The 23,880-nt window shown below is 44.5% G+C and overlaps 1 protein-coding gene across 1 annotated transcript in view; it reads left to right on the top strand.

Moving 5' to 3' along the window:
- The window catches only part of Dhx35 (DEAH-box helicase 35), a 61,904-nt gene that overhangs the window by 15,114 nt on the left and 22,910 nt on the right, over positions 1 to 23,880 (top strand). Inside the window, exons 4-12 of the mRNA XM_055602401.1 lie at positions 256 to 333; positions 6,535 to 6,639; positions 8,521 to 8,582; positions 9,527 to 9,596; positions 11,644 to 11,703; positions 18,424 to 18,536; positions 19,516 to 19,612; positions 20,366 to 20,524; positions 22,569 to 22,779. Coding sequence (XP_055458376.1) covers positions 256 to 333; positions 6,535 to 6,639; positions 8,521 to 8,582; positions 9,527 to 9,596; positions 11,644 to 11,703; positions 18,424 to 18,536; positions 19,516 to 19,612; positions 20,366 to 20,524; positions 22,569 to 22,779 — 955 coding nt within the window. The remainder of the gene's footprint in view (positions 1 to 255; positions 334 to 6,534; positions 6,640 to 8,520; positions 8,583 to 9,526; positions 9,597 to 11,643; positions 11,704 to 18,423; positions 18,537 to 19,515; positions 19,613 to 20,365; positions 20,525 to 22,568; positions 22,780 to 23,880) is intronic.

The following is a 23,880-nucleotide window of genomic DNA, read 5'->3' as shown; positions in this document are numbered from 1 at the left end:
CGTAGACATTGTGTGGGACTGGGGAGTCTTCAGGCTGAATCTCTTGGTTCTTCTATCAGATTTGCTGTGAATGTAATTTCCTAACAACACCAAACCTGAGATCTGCCATCCGTCAAATAATTTGCCCAGTTTTGCTGCAGGATGACCTGTGTTGTTTCCTTTCTTGGTGCCTCAAGCACAGCACAGGGTCACCTGGAGGGAGGGTTGTCTGGAAGCTGCTGTCAGATGTGAACCCCTCTGTGGTTCTACTTGCAGTACCTGGCAGAAGCTGGTTGGACAGCCGAAGGACGAGTGGTCGGAGTGACCCAGCCTCGAAGAGTAGCTGCTGTGACGGTAAGTTTCTCTTTGTGTTGTAGATTGTGCCTGTCCCTTCTCTTTCCTCAGTCAGCTCTTATTTCTTGAAGAAACAAAACCAAACAAATTAGTAGAAGTTACTCTTTAAGAATTTAACTTGAGAAGAGCTACGAGTGGAAATTTTGCAGAATTAGTAACTGTGTGCTGTGAACCTTTTAGTAAAGTACTTAGGGAATAAAGTAAATATATTTGCTTAAAGCCTCACTATGCCAGCATGAGCATTGAGAATGTCTGCGAGTGTCGTTCAGTGTTTCTCACCAAGCTGAGGCGTGACTGGCTGGGTGGGTGGCTGCAGGCTGGATAGGAACACTTACAAGTGTGGGGTTATGGCCATGTTTACATGCATTCACTAAGACAGAAGAGAACATTAAGTGAAATAGTAAAATGGGGCACGTATGGACTCTAGATAGACATTTTCTCATCACAGGAGAATTTATTAAAGCTTCAAAACAAAAAATAAGATTACAGAAAGCCTTCATAATGTTTCCACAGTGATTTTTTCCCCCTCTTCTCTTATTTTCTTTTTGAGACAGGGTCTCATGTAGCTGCAGCTACATGAACTTGAAGCAGTCCTTCTGAGTATCTCAGATACTAGGAGTGGTGGTATGTGCCTTTAGTCCCAGCATTCAGAAGGCAGAGGCAGTGGGAGCTCTGAGTTCGAGGCCAGCCTGGTCTATATTCTAGTCCAGACCAGCCATAGTGATACCTGGTGTCAAAAAACAAGCAAATAAACAAACAAACAAACAAACAAAAAAACCCACCAACAAATCAAACAAATGTGAGGTGCTATACCTGACCTATTTTTCAAATGTATGTTATAAGGGAGGAGGAGATGATCTTTCTGCTTCTCTTCCTTTATTGATACAGCACCAGGATTTTCATTTTAAGATGTACAACATTTAAAAGATTACTTTATTATTTTGTGTATATGGGTGTTTTTCCTGCCTGTATGGCAGTATATTGCATTTATATGGTGCCCATGAGGCTCCAGAAGAAGACATTTGGTTGTAAGTCACTGTGTGGGTGCTGGGAATTGAACCCAGATCCCTCTGGTTGAGCAGGTAGTGCTCTTAATCACAGAGCCACCTGCCTGTCCCCCCTATACAGTAATTTTTTTTTTTTAAAAACATGTTTGAGAATATTTGAATGTGGTCTTAATATATCATTATTATTATTTTTCCTTCTCTTCCCTTTCTCCTCTCTTTTTCATTCTCCTCTCCCCCTCCCCCTACTTCTTGCTGTTTCTGTGCTAGAGCTAGAGCCCAGGGCTTGCTAGCCAAGTGCTAACCATTGAGCCACATGCCTGGCTCCAATAGGAACCTCCTGATTTACACTTTTGTTTCCTGGAAACTGCGGACTTTGCTCCTTTCCTTTTGGTCCAGAGGTTCAGTAGGGAGCACCCCCACCTTCCTACCTACTTTGCCTACTTGAATGGGTTTTGTTTTTCATAGCGATATGGATAATTTTCCCCCATAAACTCTGGTTTGATAAACTCTCTGGTTTGAGCTCTCAGCTCTGTTACTGTGCACTGCTGGCATCTAGTTGTGCTTCATCTCACTGTGCTTTATTTCTTTTGTAAGTACACGTATAAGTATATCTCCTTTGTCTGAGTATTGATCAGTGAGCGCAGAGTTGTATGCTCTTCTCTAGGACTTCCTGGAAGCTACAGAGTTGGCAGTTGGTTTTGTGTTTCAGGGCTGCCAATTGAATGCAAAGCCCAGCACCTCTGGGCCAGTGCTGGGGCAGGCTCCCACCCCAAACCTGTCGCTGATTATTTTTAGTCATGTTTATTCCATTTGTTTAGTTCATTTTTAGTCATGTTTATTCCTTTCAGGTCCTTTTCATCTGTACCTGAGAACTTTGAATCTTTTTAGTGCAGAAGTGAATATTTAGAATGAGAGATTATATAATATGTTGCAACTACTAAAAGCAGGTAATGCCATAAGCATGAAAAACATCCAGAGAGATAACATGTTCTTATCAGTTAAGTGTGCCTGACAGACACAGTTGTACTAAACTTTCCTCCCTGAGTTTTGGCTGCCTTCCACTTATGGATGGCCCGTGCACAGAGCAGTAATTTTCTGTTATTTTCTGTGGAGAGAGAATAGCCTTTTTCTCCTCTGTGACATGCTCATCATGCTTTTGTTTTGTTTTTTGACTCTAGAAAGTTTTCTTTAGCTTGTAGCTGGTTATCAATAGCATGGCATAAACTTCTGGGATCATGGTCAATTTGGGGAAAACTTCTCATTCTTTGCTGCATCCATTGTTGGTCTAGGGTACCTCTGAAGTCTGACTCTTGCTTGTGCCCCTGACACTGTTCTCCCTGGCTTGCCTTCGATTTTGCTTGATTTAGTATAAACCTGACGTTGCTTTGACAGTAGCTTTCTGTGGCCGAGCGCTGCATTCCTCCTGTCTTCTGGTAACTCTTGCCCATTCATGCTTTTGTTCTTATCTTTTGAGACAAGGTCTTCATTAACTCAGGCTGGCCTTATCCTCTTGATCCTCCTGCTTCTACCTCTGTAATGCTGAAATTGTGGGGACGGGGAGAGAGAGAGAGAGAGGGAGAGAGAGAGAGAGGGAGAGAAAGAAAGAACTTTTTATGGAGCAATTTTCCCTGTTTATTGTTTGAAATCCGTGTTCATTTTAACTCTAAGTCTGTAGCTACAGATAACGTCCCGTGCAACTACAAGCTTTCTCTTGAGAGAACAAAGATTGCTTAAGTATATGAGCGATGATGAGCTGCCACGTTTGGAATGCTGTCTCAGAGATGTGCTATGTGTATTATAAACTGAGCCCAAGAACAGACTCCAGAAGTTATGCTTGATCTGTGAGAGAAGCAGTTTAGTAAGGAGGGTCACGGTCTCACCAGTCCAGGTTAAACATCCAGACCAGGCCCTCCTCCGCCTGAGATCCGGAACTGTGGAACCTGTGTGTTTGTGGCCATGAGTGAGTGTCCTGCAGTATCTCGTAAGAACTCAGGTCCACTGTCATGGCAGCAGTCATTCTGTGACTTGGATCTGTTGGTTTGACGGAGTTGTGGAGAACATAATGTAAACAGTAGGGGTAAAAACTTATTAAAAAGCTGACAGAGGGTCAGAGAAATGTCTGAGCAGGTAAAGGTGCTCGCTGCCAAGCCTGATAAAGTGAGTTTGATTCCCAGAGCCCACATAATGGAAGAAGAGAACTTCTTCCACAGGTTGTCCTCTGGCGCTCACAGGCACACTGTGATACAGGTATCTGCACGTCTGCACATACCCACAGTAAATAAATAGATACATAAACAAACACAAGCAAACAAACAAAGCCAACCAGAATACCACCCTGTGAGATTATAAACGGCGAGACAAAAAGGTTTGAGAATAAATCTTATGTACATACCTAATGTGTCTATGTACTTATTGGAAGATAAGCGCTTGTGCCCTTAGCCGAGCCTGGCCTGGATCTGACAGACCTGCTTCAGCCTCCTGGGTGTTGGCATTATAGATGTGCGCCACTACACTTAGGTAAAACATTAAAAAAATTGTTTGTAATTGTGTGTATGTGTGTATGCGTGCTGGTGCCCACGGAGGCCAGAAGGTTTTATTCCCCTGGAGCTAGAGTTAGAGGCAGTTGTGAGCCATTGAACATGCATGCTGGGAATAGAAACACGCATGCTGGGAACAGAACTTGAATCCTCTGCAAGAACAGTACATGCGCTTAACCACCAAGCCATCTCTCCAGCCTGTGCACCCATGGTTTTTATGTGCATATTTATACAAACAGTTAGAGCAAGAGTAGAAGAGTTTGGTTTTACTTTCTGGTCTCAAAATGGTTCTTTTTATAGGCGGTTGGCTCGTTTTTTTCTCAGTCTTCCCAGCCTGTTTCCCTGCAGGTTCCCAGTCTCTCTACACAGATCCTCTTGCACCCTTTTTCTGAGATGTGGAGGGTTAGCTCACAACAACCATGATAGCTAAGCCTCCTGGGAAACTCCAGGTATGGAGAGATACACCCTCCTGAGGCAGAGCTGGGCAGGGTGCCTCTCTAGTTTCATAAGATGTTTTGAAAGACTGTGGTGTGGACTGACTGCTTAATGATTGATTCTGAGTTGATCTTGTCAGATCTATAATTTCAAGTCCCTGGGTGGAGCTTCTTCTGATCTTCATGTGCTTATCAATTTCTTATGCACTGATGGCAGATGGTACCAGGTTGCACTTGGCAGGGATGGCTGAGTGATGGGAGTCTCTGTGCCCTCCTGAGTGAGGGCTGCCTCACGTCCTCTCTTAGAGCAACTGAATTCCAAACTCAGACTAGTGACTGTGGGGTTTGGGGCTGCCTGGCCTGGAAGGATAGTGATACACACCTGTTTCCTCTGGCTTGGTGTGCTGGGCCCTGGAGCCTCAGGCTTAGCTTTGTTTTGTTTTGTTTTGTTTTTTTTCAGTCAGGCAGTTTTGATAGCAAATAGGAAACTCTCTTGAAAAAACAGTGCCAGTTCGTGTGTTGAGGCTGTGGGAGAAGTCTTGTGTAGTTGCCCGGTCTGGCCTGGCCCTTGATCTGCTCAGCTCCAAATAGCTGGGTTTACAGGCATAAGCCTGGCTTTATTTCAGATATTTTCAATTAGTAAACTTTGAATGGTCTTCTGGAGATAGTTTATGGATCTGGCTAGGTGATTTTTTTTTTTTTAACTTCCCTACTCTCACTTTGTGTATGTGTGTGTGTACATGTGTGGAAACTAGAAGGCAACCGCAGGTGTCATTCCCCAGGTGCCACCTTGTCTTTTGGAGACAGGGTCTCTCTTTGGCCTGGAGCTCATTGGGAGGCTAGCTTTAGGAATCCACCCATCTTCATGCTGGGACTGTAATATGTCTCCACTCCAGGCTCCATACATGTGGGTGATGGGGCTTGAACTCAGGTCCTATGCTTACAAGGCAAACACTAGGCCATCTCCTTAGCATCCCCTTCCCCCTTTTGTGATAGATTCTTGCTGTATCTCCTAGACTGGCCTTGAATTTTTGATTCCCAAGGGCTGAGCTTATCGGCATGGGCCACATTCCTTCCTGTACTGCCCTTTCATTTGTAGTTGGATCCAGGGTAGTCCTCCTGTCAGGTTTGTCTTCTCCTTTACTCTGTTATGGTCAGGTGGATCCTTCGTTAGTCTTTTAGACAGTAGCCTGCCTTTTTTCAAAACCCAGTTCTTGTTTGAATAAGCTTTTTATGTACATTTTCTTTGGTTCCCTTTTTTTCCTTTTCCTTTTTTTCTCTGGTACTTGTTTAACCCAGTGCTTTGCATATGATAAGGAAATGCTCTACCACTGAACTACAGCCACTGCTCAGTTTCCTCAGTATTGATTTGTAAAATCATTATGTGATTTTCCTTTTATTTTTGTATGCTCTCTGCTTTGTTTTGCTGTTGAGAGAGGATCTTACAGTGTTCCTCTGGCTGGCCTTGGTCTGCTATGTAGACCAGTCTGGCTTCAAACTCCCAGAGACCCTCCTACCCTAAGATTGAAGGCGTTCACCACCCTTAGTTCTTGTGTGTTTTAAGTTGTTCCAAGACCATTGTAGAATGGAGAGATGTATCAGTTGATTGGTCAGTGTTCACTGACCTGCTGTTTTTCTTTTCATTGTTCATATACTGTTAGCATACTTTTAAAAAACTCTTTTATTTACGTTTTTATATTTCTTTCTCCCTACTCCACCCCAATCCTTTCCAATACCTGAACGTCAGGTATGAGAGTAAAAGGGTTACTGGGATTGGGGGCACAGTCCTCCTAGCTGCCTCCTGCTGCTTAGGGTTGTCGGGGTCCTTGGAGCCACTCTAATCCTCGTTTCAGGAGATCTCCAACTTCTTGTCTTACTGCATCAACAGCAGCTAGGAGTTGCATGGGGGAAGCACCAGCAGCCTTGTTCTTTCTTGGAGCTCCTCAACACTCTCTGAGCTCTGGCATTTATTCTCTCTAAGGAGTCCTCAGAATTAAACTATCTGCAGCTGGCAAAGAACTCCTCTCAGAGCCCACACAAGGCAAATAGTCTGCTGCTGTGGACTATCTGAATCAGTCCCACATCCTATACCTGGACTAAAACAAAACCATATTCATATCCACAACAACATACTGTATAATCTGACCTTTACATTTTCTGTAGTGCGTGCTCTGTGCAGTCATTGCTATGTCTCCATGCTCATCATGGTCTTTCTTCCCAAAGGTTGCCGGGAGAGTAGCTGATGAAAGGGGTGCGGTGCTGGGCCATGAGGTGGGCTACTGCATCCGCTTTGATGACTGCACTGACCCAGTGGCGACAAGAATTAAGGTGAAGTTCTCAGAGTGACATTCAGAGTATGGATAAGGGAGGGGATTATTTTGGGAATCAGAGCATGTGCAGGCTAGGGCAGAAAGGTTCCCTAGGGACATCTTCTGTGAGGATCAGAGCTGTTTGAGTTTTAGCACAGGCAAGAATGCAGAAATAAGATTTATTTCTGGTCTACAGCTGACAAGGCCGAGCTTGGGAGGTCAGTGGTTTACCCTTTATGTGTTTGCTGGTGTCTGTGTGAGGAAGCAGAGTTCTCGTTTCTTATGCACACCTGGCTTTTTCAGCTGACTCTCATGCTGTAAATACAGAAACAAAACTGTACACAAACGTGGTGAACTGGTGTAAACCGGTACAGTGTGGCATTCATGGTGGTTGACTAGTTAGAACTGTCTAACATAATGGATTCTAACATAATGCACACTATGTCAAGTGGTACTTGACATAGTAGCTAATACTAAAGTAATTAGCATAATGCTGATTGGTGATAATCAGTTCAGCAGAGAGCCTCCTGCTCACCACTGTGTAGAACCAATCTGACTAGTGCAGTAGAACAGTGAGTATGGTGCTCTGATGAAATGAAGCTAGGTGCTTAGACCCAGGTGCCTTCCAGACTGGAACACGGGAATGACAGCTCTTGAGATGATCTGAGTGAACATGGTAGCCATTTGTAAGAAAATGGACCTTGGTTTAGTTAGAGTTTCTATTGCTGTGATAAAACCATATCCAAAAACAACTTGGGGAGAAACGGGTTCATTTTAGCTTACAGCTTACTGTCCATCATCCAGGGAACTCAGGGCAGGGCTGCCAGGCAGGGACGGAAGCAGAGGCCATGGAGGAGTGCTGCTTGCTCAGCCTGCTTTCTTACACACCCAAGGACCAAATATCCAAGGGTGGCAGTGCCCATAGCGAGCTGGGCCCTCTTCCTCCATCAATTTCTGGTCAAGAAAATGGCCACAGATTTGCTCACTGGTCAGCCTGGTGAGGGAATTTTCCCAGTTGAGGTTCCTCTTCCTAGATGACTGGAGCTTGTGCCAGGCTGACATAAAACTAACCAGGGCCCATGTTGTCTGGTAAAGGGAACAATGTGCTTATGCCTTCAGTTGTATGTAACCAGTTAACACTGGGTGGGTGATGTAGTCAGGTGATTCTTTGTGGGTCCATGAGAAACTCTGTCTGCTAAGACTGTCATTGGCAGAACTTTTTACGTTTACTTCTGTGGGGTTGTGACAGCTGGTACCAGGGCTAAGCAAACTATGTTGGAAACATATCTCACTTTTGGCGATGACACCGAGGGACATTCTTAGTCTTATTAATGCACTGACTTTGATTTGCTTGTTACTGCTCATTTCTGAAACATTTTATTAGTGTTTATTAATCTTACTTAGTGTTGACTGTAACTTGGTGAAATCATTGTATTATGTCATTTGACAAGTGGGGACTGAGGCTCAGAGATAGCAAACACGTGATCTGGGTATTCACAGCAGGGAGAAATAGGACACTGAGCTCCAGCAGGAGCCCGTGCTCTTAACTGCAGCTCTGTTGTTGAACATTGAGGTTGAAAACATGCTGAGGAGTTATCCCAGACTCACAGCGCATTTCATAGTAAATGATGGTAAACAGAGACTCACTGTTGACTGTACACTGACTGCTGTTGGTGCTAATTAACCGCTAGGGCAGGTAACCCAGAGATGGAGTCGAAAGGTCTGCAGTCCAGTATGGAATTGTTTTTTTGTTTGTTTGTTTCATTTCCAGATGAATAAAGCTGTTAGGTGTTCCTGCCTGTGCTCTCTGGGGTTGTTCTATAATGTGAACAGAGATTATACTTGACCTTGAATCATCAATGTAAATAAATTTCTCTATCTTTGTATTTTTATTTTTTAGTTCCTTACGGATGGGATGCTGGTCAGGGAAATGATGGTTGATCCATTGTTAACAAAATATAGGTAAATATGATTTCCTGTAATAACTTTCCAAAATGCACTTGTACACTGGGAATCAGTTGGGTTAGCAGCTGGGATTCGGGTCCTCTCAGCTGCCCCCAACTTCCCTCTTTCCTGATGGTGCCTCTTTCTGCCTGTGCTGGATGGTGATACCTCTTACAGGTAGCAATAGTGAGTACATAAAGGAGACAGAAAAGAAACCTGGACAGAAGAAGGCCCATGCACATTCACTAGAACGCCTGCTGGTTTGTCTTTCTTCATCTTGCCTCTGACATGCTCCAGGAATTGTTTTTAACTATAGAGCGCAGCCCAGCAGAGACATGACTAGCCAGTGTTGGGGTCCTCTACTCCTTTTTTATTTTGTAATGGTGGGTATGGAGTTTGGGGCCTCGCATGTGTTAGGCAAGTGTCCCACTTCTGCCCTCTGGACAGGGTTCTGTTGAATGTGGTACGCGAAGTCCAGATGAGGGCTTAGCTTCTCCTCCCTCTGTACCCGTTTCCAGGAGCACTAGTGTTGCCACAGCTTATTTGAGGGATGGCATCCCATTCCAACTCCTGGCACATGTGTTTCGAGGCTGTCATCCCCCCTCTCTGGATGTTCTCGTGGCTTAACATCTTTTGAGGTGTCTAGGATTTGTTATTTAATGTGTTCTGTGGTATTATAGAACATACATAACCAGTTAGAACCAGCTAACAAATTCTGCTGGGATCCAGGGTGGGTAGTGTATTTCCTTTGCAAATAGTGTATCATCATTATTTTCATTAATATTGTTGAAACCATGTGTTCCTAGCCTAGAAATGACATCACTGGTAAAGAATGACTTGGGTCTTCTCTTAATTTGCTATCATTACGTGGGGGTTGAGTACCCAGAGGTCTCTCTGGTGGTCGGTCGGATTTTCTGGGGTGTTGTTCCAGTGCTCACTGAGAGTGTCCCTCTGATTCTTAGTGTCATCATGTTGGATGAAGCCCACGAGAGGACCTTATATACCGACATTGCTATTGGCTTGCTGAAGAAGGTAAGACTCCACTGCCAGCATTTTGTTTCTGTGTTTTTGTATTGTTGCCTGGTTAAGAAAGTAATTATAGCAATTTGGAAAATGTAATAGATACAAAGAGAAAAAAGTTATCTCATCATCCTACCCATTTAGAGAAAAAATACGAGCCAAATGTGGGGGTGTTTTCTTTCTGTCTGTGTTTGTCTGTGTATATGTTTTGACACAGGTTGGATGATATGTGCTAATTTGTATCTTGCACGTTTAATATTAAGATCATTTCTTTTCACCATGAAATAGTCTTTGAAGACGTGATTATTATTTTAAAGATTTTGTATTTATGTTAAGGGTATGTGTGTGCCTAAGTGTGTATTGTGTACCACATGCATGCAGGTATCTGCAGAGGCCAGATTAGGACCTCAGGTCTCTGAGAAATGGAGACAGGTAGTTGTGAGCTGCCTGATGTGTGTGCTGGGAGCAAGAAGAGCCAGTGCTCTTAACTCCTGAGCCACCGCCAAGCCCCTGACAGGGTTTTCAATGGCTATGTAGTGGCTACTGGTGTCTTCTGCATTTTTCCTGTACTGTTAGGCATGCCTAAATATGTGTCAGGTCTTGTGGCATTGAGCACTCTGTAATTAAATATGCTGCACTTCCATTTCTTTCCTCTTTTTAACTATTTTCAAAGGTGTTTCAAACATACCTCGGAGTAGAGGTGTTTATGACCTTCTTTGTTCACTATCTAATTTTAGCCGTTACCTCCACTCTCTCTCATTCCTACCCTTAATGCTATTTTTTTTTTTTTATTTGTTGTTTTTCTCTGCGCAAATCCTCAATTGCAAGAGTCTAGAAAGAAGTTGTAGATTGGGATGACCAAGAACTATGGCCCTGGGAAGACTGCCTGTGTGCAAATTTGGACTGCCAAATGTATGCATCTCCAAACCAGTGGCTCTGTGTCTCTGTGGCTATGAGCCCATAGTGTAACCATTAGCCACCTGGGGGTGTTTAACAATTTGATCTTTCTTTCATGCTAGTGTATTTTAAAGGCTTTTCATAGCCACATGTGGCTAGTGGCTACGGCTTGAATAGGGTAGACTAGGAACTGTTTCTTGGGGCAGACCTCCTGGATGTTGTAATTTGTCATGAGGCTTAAGTAAGGCAACACAAATCTTAGGATGACATCATACGTATTCCTTTCTACAAATAAGAAAAGGAAGCCTCTCTGTGACTGAGTCTGTTGACAGTGAAGTGAGGGGAAGGTGAGTTAGGTTTCACATGCTTGCCACCTCCTCAGCCTTGCATCTCGGTGTGAGTGCACATTGCATGACTCTGTTTGTCTCCTGAAGCGGCACATGACTAGGAGGAATACATAAGCTGCCTTCCTTTGGCTGATGATCAGACTTTTTGATATGTATGAGGAATTTTCTCACTCGGTTATCCCCACTAGGGACAGTGTGGTAAGAGGGCAGTTCTGTCCAGGCCTTACCAGGGTTGAGTAGCCTTACATGGCTGTCCCTGAGGATGGTAGATGTGCTAGGCCAGGTAACCACATTTCTTTGAATAACTCTTAGTGCCCATATTGCTATCTTGGTACCACCATTTGTTATTTCTGGGTTTAATGTACTTTTTCATACTTCTGACTATGAATGCATTCACACTAACCCAAAACCCACATGTGAGGAAAAATTATTTTTAATAATTTCAAATTCAGTCCTTAAATTGAGGGTTAGAGTTAGACAACGGGTTAGGGTTAGAGTAAAAGTTTTAAATTACCTTTATATTTTGCATAAATTTTTGTTGGGTCATAATTTAGAAAATTCTGTACATTTTCAAAATCAGGAAGAATTATCTACCTCACATTGGCTTGTGACATAAACAGTATTTTCGTCTCACTGATAAGCCTCCTTGTTTTGAGACAAGGTTTCTGTCTAGCCGCAGCTGGTCTTAAACTTGTGATCCTCCTTCCCGTCTCCTGCCTGCACAGTTTACAGGCCTGTGTCACCGTGCCTGCCTACGAACTGTACATTATGGTTCCACTGTAGTCACCATAGTTTCCCCATGCCTTCTTTTTCAGATTCAGAAAAAGCGAGGCGATCTTCGCTTGATTGTGGCCTCAGCCACTCTGGATGCAGAGGTAAGGCGTCTCTCCTTTTTCTTCTGCATCAATACTGGAATTGACAGACATAACTTTGGGAATGCACCTCCTGCCAAAGCGTGGCTGCGGCAGAGTGACCTGTCTCTTTTGGGGCCATCTGGTACTCTAGATGTCACACGATGCTCCTTCTTAATTGAGTAGAAAACAGCCTGTAGGTAACCCAGGGGGTTGATGATCACCGACTTCCTTTTTTCTGTCTCTGCTATTCTCCTGACATGGGCAGCATCTTTTTAATTACTAAAAAGGCTATATTTTTTAATTTATTTATGAAAATTATGTACTTTCTTTAATCTTTATTTATTTATTTATTTTTTGGTGCAATTGAAGTTTCTCATCTAACAAGTAGTAATTTCCATGTTAAGTGGTTTTTTTTTTTTTTTTTTTTTTTTTTTTTTTTTTTTTTTTTTTTTTTAAATTACTTTTACTTTTTCTATGAGTGGTGAGAGCATACGTGCCATGGCAGAGGTCAGAGGAGAGTGGTGGAATCAGTTCTGTCCTTCCACCATGTGGGCCCCAGGGATGAAGGGCATCAGGCTTGGCAGTAGGCATCTTTACCAACCAAGCCATTTCTTTGGTCCCTATGTTTTTATATGGCTGATGTACTCACTTGATGACTAATATTTTACTTAATAAAAAAAGTTCAACTGAACCTCATTCTTTTGGCCACTTGCTGTTATATATATATTCTACATGCTAAGCCTCCTGCTAGCTACAGGTGCTCCACAGATCTCCTGAGGCCAGGGAAGACAGCCCATAAATAGGTATTCAGTGTGTAAAGGTGTTCAGGTAACCTGGAAGGCTGCTCCAGCCAGACGAGAGTATCAGGAAGTTGTCACCAAAGGTGGCATTTCAGCAGGTTTTGAGATAACATGGCCCTTTTCTTCATGGGCAAGGGAGGAACAGGGCTCCCTGACCATGTGGGAGCCAGAAGGAATCATGAGTTCTGGAAGCTACCAGAACTCTGTCTGCCAGCTCCCTCCCCAGGAATGCTCCATCCCCAGGGGTGCTCCAACCCCAGGGTGCTGCACCCTCAGCCGCTGCTCTGACTTCATCTCCTTCCACTCTGTCTAGTGTTCTTTGTGTACCAGCTCCACTGGTCCCCTTCTAGTCTCCTGAGAAAACCAGGCTTCTCCTTGGGATGAGGTACGATTTTTTCCCCAGTCTATTTTTCTTCCAGACATCCCTGTGGCTCGGCCAGCATTTTACTCTGGTTTTAGAGGATCTCACCTCTTCAGTGAAGAAGCCTTCCTTTAAGGCCTCACCCCTGCTGTTTCCATCTGCTTGCAGAGCTTTGTGTGTGTTTCAGTTGCACTGATTTAGATGCATGTTCAGGAATTGCTTGAATCCTTGAAGACTGAGACTGTCTTTCTCACTTTCTCATGATTGTTTCCCTCTTGCCTTTCACGGGGTAGTAGGTAGGGCAGTAACTTACCCATATTTGGGGCCCAGGAAGATCATTCTTGTGCTGCGTTGAGACACAGGAATAGCTATGGAGATAGCTGCCAGTCAGGAGGCCAGCTCTGGCTTTCAGGTGAGATGTGGTGAGGGTCTGGCCCCTGCCTTGTTCCCTGTCTCCCTATGGGTGGAAGAATACACACTGGCTTGGTGAGAGGTGCCTGCCTGTGTATCCAGGCTGGCCTGTCAGCTTTTCACAGGCTGTTGGAGCTCTGGGCTTCAGGCTGCCTATGATTACCTCTGGGTTTGAGTGCATTGTTCCCTTGCGTTAGCTGTCATCTCTGTCACCATGATGTCTGCTGGAATGTTCTCTGGAGGTGTTGTAATTTCATTTCTGATGCTGTGATAACATACCTGGCAAAAAGCAACCTAGAAACGAAAGCATTTATTTTAGCTTTCAGAGAGAAGTAAATTCATACCTGCTTACTTCAGCTCACTTTTTCCTACTTTGTTTAAACATATAATAATTAAAAAGAAGTTTACTTTTATGTGTATAAGTGTTTTGCGTGCACGTTTGCCTTTGCACCACGTGTTTTCAGTACCCATGGAAGCCAGGAGAGTGTTGGATCCCCTGGGACTGGCGTAACGGTTGGCTGTGAGCTGCCCTGTGGGTGCTGGCAGTTGAACCCTGGTTCTCTTGACTCACTTAAGCCAGTGCCCTTAACCTGTGAGGCGGCTCCCCAGCCCCACCTTTCCAGCTCATGATGGGCTTGAGTCTTCTCCCATCATATAATATAATCAAGACACCCCCTCCCCTCCTGACAGACATGCCCACAGGCTGACCTGATCTAGACAGTCATTCACGGAGAATCCTTTTTCCCAGGCGGTTGTAGACGATGTCAAGGTAGCCATTGCAGGAGGAGTCTGACTCGCCTCTGCCTCACTCCATTGCGGTCCAGCTGCACAGCTCATCTCTGTTGTCTTTTCACGTTCGTCTTTCTTAAAAATTATAAGCTGAAAAACTGTTCCAAACCGTTTTAGTAGTGGTGAAAAATATGATGTTCAAGTCCTCCCCTCCTTAGGCTCACTAATTAACAAGTATGAACTGCTTACTGATTCCTTTCATCGCCTTTTTTTTTTCCCTTTATTTCCCTCTTCCCTTTTCTTAATCTTAACCCCCATACATCCTCCTTGCTCTCTTTCAAATTCATGACCTTTTTTAAAAAATTAATTGTTGTTACATGCATCTATGTTTATGCATATATATATTCCTAAATATTCCCTGCTTAGTATGGTTCCTGTATGTATGCTTTCAGGGCTGACTCTTTGTCATTAAAAAAACAACTGGTGTGCTTTTCCCTGGGGAAGACTATTTCTCCTGCTCTCACTATTCCTTAGTTGCCTGGAGTTTTTTGTATAGGGTTGAAGCTTCATGGTCTTTCTTGTCCTTGTTAGCATGTCTGTTGTCCTTGTTCAGCTCATGTTTAGGCAGTCGTGTTGGTGAGACTTTATGCGTGTGTGTAGCTTCTGATATTACTTGGAGACACAGTCTCACAGAAAACTCTCTGGTGCTCTCCCTCTTCCACAGTGTTCCCTGAGCCTCATGTGCAGAGGGTCCTTTTAATATGGTGTCAAGAGTGTCTTTTAATGTGCCTCATTAAGTCTGTAGTAGTTGATGTAGATGATTTCCCCAAATCTTTGTGAATTGAAAGGGAGAGCCGAGATTTGTCATTCCTTGGCTTGTTTTGATGTAAGGCATGCTGGAACTTAAGCAGTACTCACCTGGGCCCAGGGTGAGCTATAGGCCGTTCATTCCTTTCTCTCTCTTCCTTGGCTGGACTTCCAGTGCCTATTCCTAAGGGGAGTGTTGAAGGGAGACAGCAGATGTGGGTCTCTTGGCTTAAAGTATGGGATGGGTAGATGTCTGTGTGGGTGTGATATCTGCATTTTTAAGTTAGAGGAAGAGGATGTGAGTAGGCTGAAGAGGCCTGGAGTGAGGAGCACAGGCCGAGTTTGGCTTACCTAGCATTTGGATCTGGAGGCCCAAGGATGCTCTGGGTTCATTTTCTGGTCCAAGTTGCTGTGTCTGTAGGGGACAAACTCTAAATGTATAATGTTGTGACAGGCCACTGGCTCGGGGGGATGGCCCAGCCTATAGAAGAGACACTCCACATCAGGGAGGCAGAGAAGCTGGAGGCCGATTGGATAGTTGCCTCGATTTGTTTAGTGGCCCCATTTGTAGATGCTTGGTTAGGAGAGCAATCACGCAGCAGGTGTGATTGCAGAGTGCTCCTTCACCCTCGTATCACAGTCTTCTCCTCAAGCCTGTGGATGTGATGGAAGCTAGGCTGCAGACAGTTCCCTCTGTCAGAGGTCTGATTATTTGTAGGGAGATTAATTTCTCTCCTCCATCAGTCCTGGTGAAGGATCTTGATTCCTCTGGGGATGAGTTCCCATTGGATCAGTTAGCATGGACAGGTCTTGTTGGTGTGGGTGGGCATTGGGGAGGGCATAGACGTGGCTGCTGGGAGCTCTCCTGTGTGGGCCAGGTGGGAGCAGCTCCCAGCACAGGAAGCTGGAATGAGCCTACAGATGGCCCTGCAAAGGCTCACATCATTTCCATTGGTCTCACAGACTGTCCTTCCTTTTCGTCTTGTTCCATTTCTTAGCTCTCTCAGATTCTTCCAGGTGAGGGCCTTCACTTCTCTCTCCTTGATTCTGCCTCAAGATTCATGCACTCTTGAGAAATAGTTACTGACCTTTCAAGAAAAAAATTATTATTACTATTTATTTTATGTGTATAAGTATTTCGTCTGCATATATATTTATATACCACTTGCATGCTTAGTGCCGTGGAGGTCAGAACAGGGCATCAGATCACCTGTCACTGCAGTAACAGACAGTTGTGGGCTGGAAATGGAATGTAGGTGCTGGGAATTGAACCTGGGTCCTCTGGATGAGCAGCCAGTGCTCTTAACCCCTGGGCCATTTCTCTAGCTTTTATCTGTAAGTTCCAAATGAAGATACAGCATGAAAACCTTAAGGACACAGACCTTGTGTCTCTCAGTACATTCGGAGTAGTCTTTAGGAACGGAGCTCCTGGTTCTTACTCCTCAGCTCTTCCAGCAGCAGGGAATCAGCCGTCCATTCCATCTGGTAAACCTGACCTCACTCACTGTTGTACGTGCCGTGGTGGTAGCTGAATCCCGCAAGTGCTTAAGTGTGCCTCCTGCAGCCCTGGACCCTGTTGTCCCTGCTCTTCCTGCGTCACTCACTTCCTCCTGGGAGTCCTGAATCTCCACTCCTTTTCCTCAAGGCTATCCACTCCTTCCTTGGCCCCTGGCTTAGCTGACACTGCGTAATGGTGACAGTCTTGAGTGTGTTGCTTGTATCTGCATTTGTTGTTTCTGAGCTATTTGGGAATGTTCAAATGCTCTGGCTGGCTCTGGCCAGTTCTCATAGTCATGGTAATTCAGGCCCAAGGTCTCCACTGCTGAAGAAGTTTCTTCATTGATTAAGAAGGATTCTGTCCTGTTCTGTGTCAACATGTATATACACATGATTGGAGAAGACACTGTTCATGCCGTCAGATGTGCAGAAATCTGTTGGGAAGTTATAGTAAATATGTATCAGAGACACGCCTACTATGCAAGAAGGAAACCTTTATGAATTGATAGCCTTGTATGATTACATGTATGCTTTCTCCATTAGAGCTGTCCACCAGTCTCATTTAACCTGTATCTCCATTAGAGCTGTCTACCAGTCTGATTTAACCTGTATCAAACTTGAGTAACATGTAACTTTCAGCTAAATAAAATAGAAGGATGGGAATAGAGTAGCATCACAGCTACATGTCAGCTTTGGTTCATTGAATTTTAATCTTTATTTTTAGTCAAACCTTTACAATCTGTAATTGAAGTTTCCCCTGCACCCCTCCTCAGTTTCCAAGTGGGTTCCCCAGTAAGGTGGGTAGGGGCTGTCTCTGACATGAACTCAGTGGCCTGCTCTTTGATCACCAACTCTTGGGAGGGGTGCAGCCTTGCCAGGACACAGAAGATGATGTAGCTCTTATGAGACCTGATAGGCTAGGGTCAGATAGAAGGGGAGGAGGTCCTCCCCTATCAGTGGACTAGGGAAAGGGCATAGGGGGAGAAAAGGGAGGGAGGGTGGGACTGGGAGGAGATGGAGGGGTCTCCAGCTGGGATACAAAGTAAATAAATTAAAATAAATAAATAAAAATTAAAAAAAATTAAAAAATTTCCCCTGCAATTTCCGTAAGAGAAGATTACATTTAGCTGGGTGTGGCAATGCATGCCTATAGTCCCAGCATTCAGGAGGCAGAGACAGGAGGATCGTGAGTTTGGGTTCAGCCTGGGCTGTGTAGAGTTTCAGGTCTGCCTGAACTGAATATCATGGCCCTATCTCAACAAAGTAAAGCTGGTCCATGGGGAGATGGCCTGATGGAATTGTAAAAGAAAAGAAAGAAAATTGTGAATTTAGAAAATCAAATTTGAACATAGGAGTCTTTCCTAAGACACATACTCCAACCAAGTACCATGCATGGAGATAACCTAGAACCCCTGCACAGATGTAGCCCACGGCAGTTCAGTGTCCAAGTGGGTTCCATAGTAATGGGAACAGGGACTGCTTCTGACATGAACTCAGTGGCCTGTTTTTTGATCACACCCCCCTGGGCGAGGGCAGCATTACCAGGCCACAGAGGAAGACAGTGCAGCCACTCCTGATGAGACCTAACAGATTAGGATCAGAAGGAAGTAAAAGAAACCCTCCCCTACCAGTGGACTTAGGGAGGGGCATGTGTGGAGAAGGGGAGGAGGGAGGGAACTAGAGGGGGGAGGATACAAAGTAAATAAAGTGTAATTAAAAATAAAACAAAATAAAAATTAAAAAAAAAGAAAATCATTTTGTGTGATGTGATAGTCCATACTTGTAATCCCAGCACTAAAGAAGTGGAGGCAGGAGGATCAGGAGGTCAAGGTGAGCCTCAGCTACTTAGTGAGTTTGAGGCCAGCTGGAATCCATGAGAACCTGTCTGTAAAATAAAACAAGCTATTCTGCAGAGTGTAATCTTTATTGTATGTGTCTAACTCCTCTACTATTCCACTTCTACCAGCTTAATATTTTCTTCCTATGGCTTACTGTGAGCCGTCCTCTTTTTCTTCTTTCTTTCTTTCTTTCTTTCTTTCTTTCTTTCTTTCTTTCTTTCTTTCTTTCTTTCTTTTCTTTCTTTCTTTCTTTCTTCCTGGTGACTGTGAATAATATTTATGTATTATTTATTTTTAGAAATTTCGAGATTTCTTTAACCAGAATGAAACCAGTGACCCAGCCAGGGATACCTGTGTGACCCTTACGGTGGAAGGACGGACATTTCCAGTGGACATCTTTTACCTACAAAGGTTTGGTAATGCTTGATTCTTGGTGATGCTGATTGGGACACAAGCTAGAGTCATCAGAGAGGAGGAAGCCTCAACTGAGAGAATGCCTCTCTAAGCTTGGGCTATAGGCAAGCCTGTGGGGCATTTTCTTAATTACTGGTTGATGGGGAGGTCCCAGCCCATGGTGGGTGGTGCCATCTCTGACTGGTGGTCCTGGGTTCTATAAGAGAGCAGGCTGAGGAAGCCATGGGGAGCAAGTCAGTAAGCAACATCCCTCCGTGGCCTCTGTATCAGCTCCTGCCCTCAGATTCATTGTTTGAGTTCCTGTCCTGACTCTGTTCATTGATGTACTGTGAGTTGGGATATGTAAGTCATGTAAACCCTTTCCTCCAGCTTGCTTTTTGTCATAGTGTTCCATCACAGCAATAGAAACCCTAACTTGGGCAGTGGCTTTCTGCACTGAGACTGCAGCCCTTTGGTTTTCTGTGACATGGCATCTTTGCACGGTGAAGATAAATAATTTATATACAACTCCCGTCAGCCTTACTGCTTTATTCTTCCAGCTGAGATAATGCCCACATACACATGTACATTTGCATAGCAGTATCAAGACTGAATTCAGCAATGATGCTGGTCCAGGTTCCAGAACATTCTATCTTCCAGAATTTTCTTTATTTCATAACAAATACAGCTAAAAACCATTGTTCATCTGTAATTGTGTATAGAAGTACTGCATTTAATGTTGTTCTTTTCTTTCTTGTACTGGGGATTGAACCTGGGACCTTACAAGTGTTAGTTAGGGAAGCACTGTATCACTCAGTTCTTGGTTGCTGCATTTTAAAAAAAGTGTATATTTATTTTACTTACCATATGCTAATTACCTGCTCGGCTGGCCCAACTTAATTCTAATGAAGTTTGACTGCCAGGTTATTAGACTAATTGATCTGTGATTAATGAGCATGTTCCAATGATGATCTTTTTCCTTACACATTTTTCCCAGTCCTGTTCCAGATTATCTCAAGGCAACCGTGGACACTGTGGTGAAGATTCACCAGACAGAGGGAGATGGAGACATACTAGCCTTTCTTACTGGCCAGGTAACCCCACCTAGTCTCTCTGCATAGACATGTTAAGGCAACACTGGCATTAACATAAAACCTTGTTCCTAGTCACTTGCTTTTTTTTTTTTTTTTTTTTTTTTTCTTTTTCCGTTTTTATCTTTTAAAAATACATATGGGTGTTTTGCCTGCTTGATGTCTGAGGAGGTCAGAAAATATTGTCAGATCTCCTGGAATTGGGGTTACAGATGTTTGTGAGCTGCCATTTGGGTGCTGGGAATTGTACCCAGATCCTCTGGAAGAGCAGCCAGCCCCCTTGTGTCATGTTTAATTGTATTTTGTTGTTGCTAAGTTTCATTAAAATAAAAAATTGTTGGTTTGATATCATTTGTCTACCATCTAGATTGTCGGGTCATTAACTCATTCCTATTCTGTCTGTAGAGGGTAATTTTTTTTTTTATTTAAATTTTATGTGTATGTGTGTGAGCCCTTGTGTACGTGGGTGCATGTGCCCCGGAGGCCATAAAAGGAGGGTGTATGTACTGCAGTACAAGCTCTTTACCACTGAGCCATCGCACCTGTTCCTCATTGTTTTTATTTATGGCAACTCTTTATTAACTACATGGTTTAGTTTTGCTGTTATTTGGTGGCGTTTGGTTATGTGTCATCCTGAGTGGGACATGGCAGCCCAGCGGCCTCTGAAGGTGACCACAGCTGAAGCCCTTGTTCCAGCATTTGTTCTTTCAGTGTGATAGCATGATCAGCTTCTTTGCTTTCTGGTTCCGAGTTTAGGAAGAAGTAGAAACTGTTGTGTCCATGCTGATTGAGCAGGCTCGGGCGCTGGCTCGCACTGGGATGAAGAAGCACCTCCGGGTTCTCCCCATGTACGCAGGACTGCCTTCTTTTGAGCAAATGAAGGTGTTTGAAAGGGTGTCACACAGCGTCAGAAAGGTGGGACTCGTAGTCATCAGTGGTGCCTGCAGCCCCATGTTGGCTCCCCTTTATACTGCGAAATTTTTTTGGTTTTGTTATGTGAATGTATCAGTGGTGTGTTCATGTATGTGCATGTTTGTGAGTGTTGTTGTGTGTAAGCGAAGGCATATGACACTGTCCATCTGTGGAGGTCAGAGGACAGCCTGTTTGAGGTAGCACCTCTGTTTGCTGCTGTGGCTGCCAGGATAGCTGGCCTACAAATGCTGGGACCTCTTCTGTCTCTGCTTCCTCTCACTGTAGGAGCTCTGGGTTTACAGTCACATGCTACCCCTGCCTGGCTTTATGTGGGTTCTGGAGGCTCAGGACACTTGCGGCAAATAGCACTTTCCCTATTGAGCCACCTCCCCAGTCTCTGTTTTATTTTTTTTAATCCTTGCTAAACAGGACTTTTTTTTCAAATATGACGTCCATGCTTGTATACAATAGATCTAAAAGACTATAATAGATAATGCACTGTGAGGATTTCTAAACCTGCACAGAGAAGGGCCGCGCTGACAGTAATTATCAGAGCAGGTCGCTTGTAGCTTTTCTTTGTCTGCCTAATCTTTTTCACAGCACATTATCACCTTAGCCTCAGAGGCTGTCATGGTGGGTTGTGTTCAGTCAGAACTAGATAAAATTATTAGCAGTGGTTCCTACAGCATTTGTTACGAGTATCAGTTTTCCCTTAGAGTTAAGGTTAAATCAGGGAAATATTTAGCCTTGAAATTAGGTGAGAATGGGTGTGGTGGCAAGAAGCATTGGACGGGAGGAACCAGGGGCCTGATCTCTGCCCCCTTTTTATCCTTTTTCCTCCCCTAGATGAGGAGTACATGGCAGATGCTCAGAGTGAAGTAGGTGAGAGATGGTCTGGGTCTGAGGACCCACTCCCAGCTTCAGGCCACTTGGTGTGGAACAAGTCAAGTCTGCCTAGTAAACATGAACTGGTAAACATGCAGGCCTGGGTTCCACCTGCAGTTGCTATGTGCCTTTCCCTAGTTACTTAGCTTCAGCTCTCAGATTTCCTAGCTGTAGAACATGCATAATTAAGCATTTTTATTACGTTTATTTATGCGGGGTTAGGGGAGGGCACATACGTGCCATGTGCACATGTGGGGGTCCAAGTGTACTTATGGGGGTCGGTTCTTTCTTGCACCATGTGGGTCTCAGGGATTGAACTCAGGTCCTCAGGTTTGGCAGCAGGTACCCGTACCTACTGAGCCATCCCTCATGCATCAGCAATAGCTTTTAGATAGAAGGCTTTATAATATAAAATCGTGGCCCTCTACTATATAAAAATAGGAAGATTTTGATAAAATGATTTTATAAAATGTAAAGTGCTTGAAAAAGTTGTGTGTGTTTTATATGCACATCTCCAGCTGTGTCATACCCAGCAGAGACAGCTGGCAGATACTCAAGGTAGCCAGAGACTGCTGCACAGGAGCTGGGCCCTCCTTTGTCCCCAGGCTTCTTGTATAGGGTCTGTGTTGGCTGTGCATGCTTCCTCTGTGGCATTTCTCTCTGGTCTGTAGGCTTGGCTAGTTCCTGTCAGTAAGTGTCAGCTCACATTCATCTTTCAGGGATGTTTTCCCTGGACAGCCAATGTGAAGGGAAAACTTTGTTATATAATATGTAATATATAACATGTGGTATATAATGGCACATATGCTATTATATATGCACACACACTCACACCCACCAGGTTGTGCTTTTTTCCTGGTACCTATTGTTCTCTGAAGTTATTTGCTTGTTGGAAAAACAGATACTGTTGAAGTTACCATGGGCTCAGTATCCTCCTTGACAATCCTGGGGGAGCAGTGGTCATACTGTATGCATGAGGAAGTAGTACTCATGAGCTTGGAGAAGCTGTATATGGTTATAGAACCAGAACATTCTTACCCAGGGTCCTGACTCTTCAGCTCCTGCCTAGCAGCATGATGTTTGAGATATCATATCTCTTTAAGGTCTTTAAACTTAATTTAAAGTAGAAAGAACTAATCAGCTGTCTTTCTTTTTTTGGTAGGTGATCGTGGCCACCAATGTGGCAGAAACTTCCATCACAATCAGTGGCATTGTGTATGTGATTGACTGTGGCTTTATGAAGATTCGAGCCTACAACCCCAGGACAGCTATTGAATGCTTGGTGGTGGTACCAGTGTCTCAGGCGTCAGCCAACCAACGGGCAGGCCGTGGTGGGCGCAACCGCTCGGGGAAGTGTTACCGTCTTTATACAGGCATGTATGGTATTTTACAACTTTGGATTTTATTAGAGTAGTCTGGGCTTTGGATCACTGGGCAGACATTTATTCCTCATGGCAGAATTCACCATCAAATCCAGCTCTGCCTCCTAGGGCCCCCACTGCTTCCTTTCTCCTTTGCTGGGACTGCCGGGCTGGCTCTGGGAGCCACTGTGTACCTACCACCTCTGTTCTAACCTAGTGTTGGGCCTCGTGTCAGACCCCTGAGCACAGGCTTGTGCATCAGCTGCTGTCTTTCTTACTTTCTGCTTAATGTGCCATGTTCTTATCCTCAACTGCTGAACCCAGTGGCAGCTCTCATCAGATCCCTGTGGAGACTCACTCACACACAGCAGATAGTTGGCACACTCTGGATCATTCGCCAGAGTGAAATTCTGGTAGACAGTCCTGGCCCTTAACGAGCTTTCCTCTGAGCCTGCTGACATTGGTAAACACAGATACCATGATGCTCTAGAGCTGCTGTTTCCTATGTATCTATGTTGGGAGTGGTACTGAGACCCCCCCCCCCCGCCCTGTGCGTGCGCCTTCCTATTGCACAGATGAATTTCTAAGTCATTAATTCCCTCCTCTATCTAGTATCCACCTATAGTTGCTTAAGAATGGAGGGCTAAGCACTGCCATCCCTTTTCCTGTTACCATAATCCTTACACAGTCATTGATGTGTGTATGTGTGCGTGTGTGTTTGCACATGCGCCTCTCGTTTTCTCTTTTCCTCTGTGGGTTATGGAACTCTGGATCTCATCACCCTTGAATTTCACACCTAGCGTCCTTTCTTTCAGCATGTCATCAGGGCCTAGGGCGACAGGGCTCAGTAAGCTGTGGGCTGTGGCTACCTTGAGGATTGTATGGCAGTAGAGGCAGACCCTACGGCTTAGCATGCTGTGCTGTGCTAAGTGGCTATAGAGGAAAGGGGGGCTCTGAAGCAGAGAGGGTGCGCTCTGCCCTGCTGGGAGCTGGGGAGCGGGGAGTACCTCACAGCCCAGGCAGTATTTGAGCCTGATCTTATTGGCAGCCCAGGCAGTCCACGTGGAGAGTGTGGGGCAGTGGAGCCTGGGCTTCAGAACACGAGGGAGAGAG

This window comes from Psammomys obesus, unplaced genomic scaffold, assembly GCF_907164565.1.
Source record: "Psammomys obesus unplaced genomic scaffold, mPsaObe1.curated_primary_1811, whole genome shotgun sequence".
Classification (NCBI taxonomy): Eukaryota; Metazoa; Chordata; class Mammalia; order Rodentia; family Muridae; genus Psammomys; species Psammomys obesus.
This window is presented reverse-complemented; position numbering and strand designations above follow the sequence as displayed.